Source organism: Schistocerca gregaria, chromosome 3 (assembly GCF_023897955.1).
Source record: "Schistocerca gregaria isolate iqSchGreg1 chromosome 3, iqSchGreg1.2, whole genome shotgun sequence".
Taxonomy (NCBI): domain Eukaryota; kingdom Metazoa; phylum Arthropoda; class Insecta; order Orthoptera; family Acrididae; genus Schistocerca; species Schistocerca gregaria.
The window spans coordinates 509667004-509677937 of NC_064922.1; the positions used below are offsets into that span (position 1 = coordinate 509667004).

The window sequence follows — 10934 nt, forward strand, 5'->3', positions numbered from 1 at the left end:
GACATCAGTCCCCACTTCTAAGCTGGGGAAGCCTCAAACTTCCCCTGCTCGAATAGCACGGAAAGGGTCCCTTGGGTCCCTTCCTTCCCAGGTTTCCGCCTCTGGGAAGGGTGACGTCAGCCAATGGAAGAAAAGCAGACCAGCGGCTGATCGCAGGGCTTCCCGCTCCTCCTCCGTCCCGGAGACTGACTCGCTGGAGCCCTCCCAGCCAATGAAACCCAAGGACCAGAGAGACAAGACGAAGAAGAAGACCTCTAAGGCCAAGGACCACACGGTGGCATCCACCCCACTGCTCCCTACAGTCTCTGCGTCCGGGGATAAGGTGGAGATCCGGGCGTCCGCTGAGGACCTGGATCTCGCCGGACCCTCATACGCCATGGAAGCAGATTGTACTGGTCCTCCATCGGTGGCAGCAGGTGACCCAGTGGCGTGATCTGCCTCCTCGGCCCCTTCACGCCTTTTTCGGACATGGACAAAGCAATACTCCAGTGGAACTGCAGCGCTTTTTTCCACCACCTTGCTGAGCTTCGCCAACTCATCAGCAGTCACCCTTTCCTCTGCATTGCCCTACAGGAAACTTGGTTTCCGGCAATGCGGACCCCTGCCCTACGTGGGTATCGGGGTTATTACAAGAACCGGGCAGCTTATGAGAGGGTATCTGGTGGAGTCTGCGTCTACATCCTTAACTCTGTCTACAGCGAATGTGTACCTCTTCACACACCTTTAGAGGCTGTCGCTGTAAGGATGTGGACGCATCAGCCTATTACTGTCTGCAGTTTGTATCTTCCGCCAGATGGTGATGTCTCGCGTCATGTGTTGGCTGCATTGATAGCACAACTGCCTCCTCCTTTTGTGTTACTGGGCGACTTTAACGCCCATAACCCCCTGTGGGGTAGCGCCGCGATTACTGGCCGGGGTAGAGATGTCGAGACTCTTCTCTCGCAGCTTGACCTCTGCCTCTTAAACACGGGAGAGCCGACACATTTCAGCGTCGTCCATGGCACATTTTCGGCCATCGACCTTTCTATCTGCAGCCCCGGACTTTCACCATCCATCCACTGGAGTGTCCATGACGACTTATGTGGTAGTGACCATTTCCCCATCTTTCTGTCACTACCACAGCGTCACTCTTCTGAACGCCCCTCCAGATGGGCTCTGAATAAGGCTGATTGGGGCTTGTTCTCCTCTCTCGCCACTATCGCACCTCCTTTCCCTGACACCATTGATGCGGTGGTTCAGTCGGTCACCACCGGCATCGTTTCTGCGGCGGCATCTGCGATTCCCTGTTCATCCGGGTCCCCTCGGAGGAGGACTGTGCCTTGGTGGGCGCCCGAGATCGCAGAGGCGATTAGAGATCGCCGGCGGGCTCTTCAACGCCATAAGCGGCACCCGTCCTTGGAGAACCTCATCGTTTTTAAACAGCTCCGTGCCCGTGCCCGACGCCTTATTCGCCAACGGAAGCAGGAGTGCTGGGAACGGTATGTTTCCACCATTGGCGTCCGTACCTCTGCATCGCAGGTTTGGGCTAAGATTAGGCGACTCCATGGCTATCGGCCGCCTGTCTCTGTCCCTGGGCTTTCGCTGAATGGAGTGGTGTGTACTGACTCCGACACGATTGCGGACCGGTTAGCAGCGCATTTTGCTCAGTGTTCCGCATCTACGAATTACCCACTGGCCTTCCGCTCCCGGAAAGAGCGGTTGGAAAGTTGGAGGCTTTCCTTTCACACGCGCCACGCGGAGTCGTACAATGCTCCTTTCAGCGACTGGGAATTCCAGAGTGCCCTATCTGCTTGCCCTGATACGGCTCCTGGGCCAGACCGCATCCACAGCCAGATGCTGAAACACCTCTCTGTGAATTGCAAGCGACGCCTCCTAGATGTTTTCAACCGCATCTGGGTTGAGGGTGTGTTCCCGTCTCAATGGCGAGAAAGCATCGTCCTCCCCGTGTTGAAACCTGGCAAGAACCCGCTGGAGGTGGACAGCTACCGCCCATAAGCCTCACCAACGTTCTTTGCAAGTTGCTAGAACGTATGGTGAGCCGGAGGTTGAGTTGGCTCCTCGAGTCTCGAGGCCTTCTGGCTCCGTCTCAGGGTGGGTTCCGCAAAGGCCGCTCTGCCGTCGATAATCTGGTCTCCCTAGAGTCTGCCGTCCGTACAGCCTTTGCACGCCGCCAACATCTGGTTGCCGTCTTCTTCGACATGCGGAAGGCGTACGATACGACTTGGCGATATCACATCCTGGCCACACTTCATGGGTGGGGTCTTAGGGGCCCGCTCCCGATTTTTATTCAGAATTTTCTGTCGTCTCGTTCCTTCCGCGTGCAAGTTGCTGCGTCCCATAGTTCCTCCCGGGTCCAGGAGAACGGGGTCCCACAGGGGTCTGTCCTCAGTGTCTCCCTGTTTTTAATTGCGATCAATGGGCTCGCTGAGGCGGTGGGATCGTCCGTCGCAGCTTCGTTGTATGCAGACGATTTCTGCCTCTACTACAGCTCCACTGGCATTGCAGTTGCTGAGCGCCAGCTGCAGGACGCTATCCGCAAGGCGCAGTCGTGGGCTGTAGCGCACGGCTTCCAGTTTTCGGCCGCTAAGACCTGCGTTGTGCATTTCTGCCGGCGTCGCACGGTTCACCCTGAGCCACGCCTTTACCTTGACGGTGAACCTCTTGCTGTGGTAGACGCATCGGTTCTTGGGACTGGTATTTGATGCCCGGCTGACTTGGCTGCCTCATATTAGGCAGCTTAAACAAACATGCTGGCGGCATTTAAACGCTCTCCGTTGCCTTAGCCACACCGGATGGGGTGCCGATCGGTCCACCCTTCTCCGGCTGTATCAAGCGCTGATCCAGTCCCGCCTTGATTATGGGTGTGTGGCTTATGGTTCGGCGTCGCCATCAGCGTTGCAATTGCTGGATCCCATCCATCACTGCGGGATCCGACTCGCCACAGGAGCATTTCGGACAAGCCCTGTTGACAGCTTACTTGTGGAGGCTGGTGTTCCTCCATTGCGGATCCGGCGCGACCGACTTCTGGCCGCTTATGCTGCCCACGTTTGTAGCTTGCCAGGGCATCCCAACTACCGTCTCCTGTTCCCGCACTCGATCGTCCATCTTCCAGACAGGCGGCCCCGGTCAGGGTGTACGATCGCGGTTCGCATCCGGGCTCTACTGTGTGGGATTGAGTTTTTTCCTCTCCCGCCTGTTTTCCGGGCCAATCTCCGTCTGCCCCCTTGGTGTGTGCGCCGACCATGCATTCGGCTGGATTTGGCACAGGGTCCGAAAGACTCGGTCCCTCCTCCGGCCCTCCGCCGCCGCTTTGTTGCTCTCCTTGCCGAGTTTCCCGGATCTGCCGTGACCTATACCGACGGTTCGATGGTCTCTGGTCGCACTGGTTACGCTCTTACTCTAGAGGATCATTGTGAGCAACGGTCGCTGGCACCCGGGAACAGTGTATACACTGCCGAGTTGGTTGCCGTCTATCGCGCCCTAGAGTATATCCGCTCCCGCTCAGGTGAGTCCTTTGTCATCTGTAGTGACTCCCTGAGTGGTTTACGAGCTCTTGACCAGTGCTTTCCTCGTTCCCGTCTGGTGATGGCCATCCACGAGTCGCTCCATGCTCTTGCCCGTTGCGGCCGCTCCGTGGTCTTTGTTTGGACCCCAGGTCATGTCGGCATCCCGGGCAATGAGCGGGTTGACACGCTGGCTAAACAGGCAGTGAGTTCACCGGCTCTGGAACTCGGCCTTATGGAGTGTGATCTCCTGTCGCTTTTGCGCCAGAAAGTGCTTGGTGCCTGGGGTGACGAGTGGCGCACCCTGCCCACGCCCAACAAACTTCGGGCGGTGAAGGAGACGACCCGTGTGTGGCGCTCCTCCATGCGGGCCTCTCGGAAGGACTCTGTCGTCCTCTGCCGGCTGCGCGTTGGCCACACGTGGCTGACGCACGGCCATTTGTTGCGCCGGGAGGACCCACCGCTATGTCGCTGCGGGGCAGCTCTGACGGTGGTCCACATTTTGGTGGACTGCCCGCTTTTAACAGGACTCAGGCAGACGTTTGCGCTGCCTGATACCCTCCCTGCCCTTTTCTGTGATGACGATGCTATGGCGGACCTCGTGTTGAGTTTTATTCGGGCAGGGGGTTTTTATCGTATGATTTGAGTGTTTGTCCTTTTATTTCCTGTATTGACTTGGGCCTTTGGCCTGTGGTTTTAAACTGTGGGTTTTAATGTCATTTGGTGGTTGGCTTTTCCTTATTTTCATGGTCGGCCAACCACCTTCACACTCGGTGCGATTTTAGTTCCGTTTGTCTGGTCTTTGTCTGCCTTTCTTGTATAGTGTCGTCCCTTCTCTCAGTTCTCCGTTTTTAACGACTGACAGTTTTTATTTCGTGTAATTTTATCGTGGAACAAGGGACCGATGACCTTAGCAGCCTGGTCCCTTCAATCCCACACCCAACCAACCAACCATCACCTGCAATTATTTGGAAAAATCACAGATCAGTCGAATAAGGATGACTGGACTAGGTAAACAAGCCTGTATCCCCTTACATAAATATTGTTTTCCTACATCACCACCCAGTTTAATGTTTTACAGTTTCCATAACCTTATTAAATAGATATGAAGTCTTGCTGTAGGAACTAGAGGAAAGCGAAAAACCTTATTGTTGTTTTCACAATACTGGAGAAGTTGCGGCATTACCAGCTGCTAAATATATTAAGTAGAATAAAAACTTTATATTGTATTTATTATTTTATCTCCCGTTAGCCATAGTTTTTTTTATTGATCTGTATGTCAAAGTTGCGAAATAAGCGGACCAGAATACGCTAGTTGACGATAACCCGACTTGCTTGCGGAGGTATGTGATATCTATTATCAAGCTAATACGCTCGGAGACGACGGCTTGGAGTTTCGAAATCGGTTGCAAAGAGACAGAAAATAAGCATAACTGATTACACATCACGTAATATGAGAACAAATAGTTTTTACGCTACTTAAGAGTGACACATGTAACTTGGACTTGAAAACGTGCGATGTAGCATTAAGTTTTCCACTCCTGTGGAAACTGACTGAAAATGAACGTTTTGGTTTGCTGCACACGGTGTTCAAGGAAATGCTCGAAAGATTAAGCTCGTTCATCTGTCTTAGTTACAATGGATGGATATTACTATTACTTTTAAGCAAGTTCATTTTAAGACAAATCTCGCAATCAAATAAATGTACGGTGAGAAGATTCCATTGTAAGAACCGTCGGCCCGTTTGATGGATCATTCGCCGGTTAAGTTACTAGACAGGGTAAACTTTAAGTAAATGTAGTCTAAGGAAACGGCGTAACCTGGTTCAAGAAGGCTTCCACTGTTTGCCTAAAATGATATACCTGTAAAACTTCGACTTCTTCCTGCAGTGAGTTACACCAAAGGGAAACTAAATCAGCTATGCCAAGTGTTTTTGTTTGGTGTGATACTGAAGGATTCTCACTATTACACTGCAAAGGAAAACTCAGTAATCACGGAAAACTAGGCATTCTTCTTTGGTCAACTATAAGCAAAACGATGCCTGGGTTAGAAAGGGGGGGGGGGGGGGAGAATCATTTCTCGTGAGGACAATATACGCCTCCACAAACATGACCGCATCTGGATACGAACGGAAGTAACGTTGGCTCGAAAGGGAATTACGGCATCATACTTAAGCCACGAAGCTTAGCTAATGCGCTGCGCATCAATGTGTGGCAAAAAGTAATCAAAACTATGCAGTTATTAAGTCACTTGACTAAACTACATCCTATACAAACCAAAAGAAAATAAAAATGAAAGGCCAGTTTCAAAGGAAATAAATACGTCCCTGTGCGGGACATGAAGAAATAGCTAGGGTTTTACATGGTTTAATAATGCAGACGTCTTTCAAAATGGCAATGAACAGCAAATCAGTCCTCGTTTCTGTTCTAACTCCATTATGGCAGTTCCAGCTAGAACGGAAACGACGACTGATTGCTGCTCTTAACAATTTTGAAAGTTTTATCACATTCGTGGAGTGCATTCCACCTTCTTAAAGGAAGATAATTTGATGACTGATCAGCTACCAAGGCCTTGGGATTTAGAAAGAACAGTTGCGGAGCTGTTCATTCGCTCTAAGCTTGGCATTAATTTATCCGCATCGACTTCCGAACGCGTCCAGCACGAAGCAGAAAACTAACGGTGAGAAAACTACACATCGTCGCTGGTTTCTACCGTGAACCACCCTGAATCACCTCCAGTTAAATTTTTGACCATTTGCGAGGCAACAGATATGGAAACAACTCAGTGTACCAATTTTGCAACATTTTTGATATGATTAATAATCACCCACTTTCAGCTTCTGCTTATCTTTATTTGGGACTAATGCGAATTTATTTGCTTTGATTAGCTCTTGGTGTATTAACGTCTGGAAAAGCACGGAAACGTTTAAGGAGCATATCAAATTTTAGAACGATAAAACGTTTCTGGGTGCATTTGTTACAAAACAGCCATCGACCTTTCCATTCTCCAAATGAACACGTTCTTTACCGCTACAACGTGAATTCAAATTAACGTTTGTAAGAATTCACCTCCAATGAAGTTTATGCATTTTTTTCCTACATATTCTTCAGTTTTTCTTAACATTATTTATCCGAAAATCCTAACGAAGTTTCACTTTTTTTTTTACTAAGTACAGTCTGCCTTAAAACAGACATTTGGAACGGTACAATGGAAGGACATTTACTTGCTTGGCTAAACATACTGGAACTAGAGTTTAGTGCAAATCGCTACGAGGCATTACGACACATTTAAAACTAAAGCGCATAAAAATATCTTTGTCAAAAGCCGAGTAGCAGTCTCGAAACCAACCTTTAAGGCCCGATAACGGAAAAAACTACTTGCTGAATTTAAATGTATTAAACTACTATAATGCATTTTAATTAATTGTGCTCCTTTGTCTAGTAGTGTGTGCCTCGTTTCCTTGGGTCAACATGTTTCAATAAAGTATGTTAGCCGAGTCGCTGTTATTGTTTATTTTCTTTTGTTTATCTGAAAGGAAGACAAGAACATTCAGTCTTAGAAAGTAAAATAAAACATTCTTTGAAAATCCATTTTTGAATTCACGTTTTGAAATAAGTAGGCTTGTGTTTCGTGAATTCACTGGCAACAATCTCTGCGGATAATTCCACATTTACATCAATTTCTGTGAGAAAGTAGAATGAAACCACTGTTTTCTATTTGCTTTGCCTGCCTGTTCGCAGATTGTACGCAAGTAAATCTAATGTTAATGAACCGTTTTAAGACGTTTCTTTACAAAATCATGATAGGTACACACGCCTCACAAATCCCTTTGTTTTGTGAATTATTGGCATAACAGTCCAATTAACATAAAAAATGTCACATTATGAAACTGTGGAAAACAGTTATAGAACGTTTGAAACGAGAAGTATATCAGTGGAACTTAGTCTGTATCGACAGTGCTCCGCGCATCAAAGAAACAACTCGGCTGACATTTGAAAATGGCGCTTGAAGAGAACAAAGACTTAATTATATACTCCAATTGACTTCATTTAAATATGGCATGAAAATTGTTACAACACAAAACTGACGTTTCTGGCAATACTCTAAATAAACCTTTGCCACCATTTATGGAAAATAAAATAATAAACGCAGATTCTGGACTACCAGCTGACGAAACGTATTTTTCTGTCCTTGAAAACGGTAGTTTGATTTATTTTAGAATCAATAGCATAAATAAACAAAAGAAAGGCAGCGACAGATATGAAAATGTCATATTTCTTTGTTAAATGAAATTTGCGTTAACTATGCAACGAACCGATATTAACGACGGCATCGGGAAATACTACAGTCAAAGATGTGCTGTGTGTAAATCAAACAATTGATTCAAAACAAACAAACAGCCAGCACACAAATCAAAACAAAATACGACAACAAACCTGGTATCCATGTTGTCCTGCGCACTGCCGTTAATCTGCCGCCCACATTCAAGTATTTTCTTTTTCTCCCATCCCTCTTCTGTTTTAACCCACTCCTCCCCGGGAGATCTCCAGTCTTTAGAAATGAACGGCATCGTCAAGGGACAAGACACCAACGCAACGCGCACACCAGACGAGCACCAGTCGGAGAACTAAACCATCAAAACATTGAGCGCATGGCTTTGTTGACTGCTTTGACGTCTTCCAATCAGCTGACAGAATCATATGTTCTTTCTCTCCTTCCAGCGTCCAATTACGTCGCAGCCCGTAGCACTGCCCTGCCCTCTGCAGGTTAGTTTGGAGGCTTAGAGTTCAGGGGAAGTGAGGTAACTGCGACATCTGTTGGTGAACGCACGAACTAGGTCGATGAAAGAAACAGCCGATTCTGATGTTCGGTGCCTGAGAACTGTTACGTATTGTTAGCGTAATGAATTGTACAAGAACTTACATCATCTTTTTTTAAAGGCTGTAATTTTAGTTGGTATTTTACTTACACAACCGCTTAAATGATGTGCCCCAAAATAAAAAACGAAATTGTTTTTGATTAAAAAACATTCATCAATTCCGTATAGGAGTTGTGAATCAAAATACAGGCAGAAAATGATAGCTTAAGAGCGCTTTCGAGTAGAGTATGAATATAACTACTGCATATGCTGCTTGAAAAGTATTTCTAATGCCCCAATAATAGCCTATAAGAGCTTCTAACAAAACCAAGCAAAGCTTTCGTAAATGTTTGGTACAAATGTGGTAGAATGGTAAGAAACGACAGTGGGATCCTGAATGCTTCGAACAATGTCAGTGTTACGGTAAAAAACAGAAGCAAACTAGAGCATTATTAAATAGCATAACGAATATAACAGCGAGACAAATGAAACTGATTTCCCAGATAATAACTGTGCCAGAATTGACAACTAACGGAAATTATTGAATACGAATTTCAATAAATGCTTCATGGTGGTTGTAACCACTGAACTTATTACAATACAACCAGAGATGTGTTACGTCTGTCCTGGCAGACAATGTGAAAAGACACCAGTCTGGAAGTACAGCCAATCGAGATTTTAAAAAAGTTATTATGTCACTAAGATGTAGTAATTCTGCCTGGTGGAATATTTGTAATGGATCATTTTAGTCTTGTGCTGATTTCACAGAACAACCTATGAACAACGTTTGTGACAAGTCATTGAGTCAATGGATATTCTCTAATTGACCTAAGCATGCAGTAATGACAGCCATCTATAAAACTGGTGATGATTAAACCATATACAATTACAAGCCCATTTCATCTGTCTTTTCAGTTTTGTTAAACAAATTTGACTACAGCAAAACACTGATTCATTTTTCACTATCTGCATCTTAGTTTGGAGTCCAGGATATGTTCCTCAAAAATTACATCCCGGCAGAGGCAAACATTAAAAGCTACCCATTTGATGTGACCTATGGCACTGGCAATACCTTTGATCACGCTGACTGCGAACTTCTCCTTTCTTAACAGGGATGGCACGAGAATGTTTTCCACATACGTGATTTATCATTTGTTGCTGGCCTACTTCACTTCCCCTTTCCCTGGTACACTTCTCTTCATGTCAGACGTTGCTACTAATTATGGTATGCATTGCATACAAATATTGCACTTGACACCGCCCTGTGGCTGCTACTAATTGTGGTACATTCTGTGGCTTCTCTCCCAGCTCGGCATCCAAAGCAGTGCTTTTGTCACTTGGGGCTTAAAACAGCCCTGTTGGTTAAAGTGTTATGGTATTAATGGCATCCTCCTTCCAGGGCCAAAATACTATCCTTGTTACAGAAGGCAGTGATTCACATTGATAAACTGCATCAGAGGAATAAAAATAAACTCAGAATGGCACATCATAAAATGTGAAGCCCAACAAGCTTTAGTATTGGGTCCACTCTCATTCTAATTTACATACATGACAGTCTAACAACTTTAAGAAGTTATTGAGAAAATCTAATAATGACACATACATTATAATGAAGGTACTAAACTTAATTGTAACATTTAAGATAGTTGCTATCTGGCCTACAAATGGCTCACAGCATTTTATAACAATATTATGAAGAGGATAGTTGCTACTCACCATATAGTGGGGAGCTGAGTCACAGACAGGCACAACAGAAAGACTGTGAGAAAGTGAGCTGTCTATTTCCGACAAGGGCCTTGTTGGTCAAAAGCTCACTTTCTGACAGTTCTTTCATTGTGCTTGTCTGGAACTCAGCATCTCTGCTATGTGGTGGGTAGCAACTACCCTTTTCATAATATTGTTACATTCCATCATGGATTTTCCATTGCTGGATTTCACAGCATATTACTTGATTCTTCATAGCATAAGAACTTAAACCCTGCAATGTCAAACAATGACTGAACTGATGGTAAGACAATCTGACTATGGTGCACTTGTACAAAAAACTAAAATATCAGTACTTTAAAAGAACTAACCAAAAAGCTCAATTCACACATTTTGGACTTACAAATGTCTCTCACTGCCTGTACGCGAGAATCTTGCACATAAAGTAAACAAGATCTTTACCCGGTAAAAGCAAGGAGAAAAAATACTGTAGAAAGGAGATGGCAGAAGGCTCCTCATATACATCAGAATTATCTTCTAAAATGCTGTGGGCAGAATAAACATTTTTACTCAGTAAAAACAAGTAATAAATAGTCTACGTAAAATAAATGGCAGAATGATTTTCAGGTATCTTAGAGATGTTGTATTGACTTCTGAATACATGAGTATGACTTATGTTACCAGTGGCAAAAATCAATTTCAGTTGGTGTGTTTTACATCACCACAATGCAAGATAGAAAAAAAATTCAGTCCCGAATTTGCATTCTTGTCAATGGTTCAGAGTGGGGAATCTATTCTGGTATGAAGTTCTGCAATAACTTTCCATCACACATAAAGCAAAAAGTGAAGAAGTCCTATATATTGTAAGA

At 45.5% G+C, this 10934-nt stretch overlaps 1 protein-coding gene across 1 annotated transcript in view; it reads right to left on the minus strand.

Annotated features, from left to right (window-relative positions):
* The window catches only part of LOC126354672 (F-box only protein 32), a 499741-nt gene extending 491539 nt beyond the window's left edge, over positions 1–8202 (minus strand). The window contains exon 1 of the mRNA XM_050004470.1: positions 7940–8202. Within this exon, the coding sequence (XP_049860427.1) occupies positions 7940–8073 (134 nt within the window). The 5' untranslated portion in view covers positions 8074–8202. The remainder of the gene's footprint in view (positions 1–7939) is intronic.
* Positions 8203–10934: the final 2732 nt, after the last annotated feature.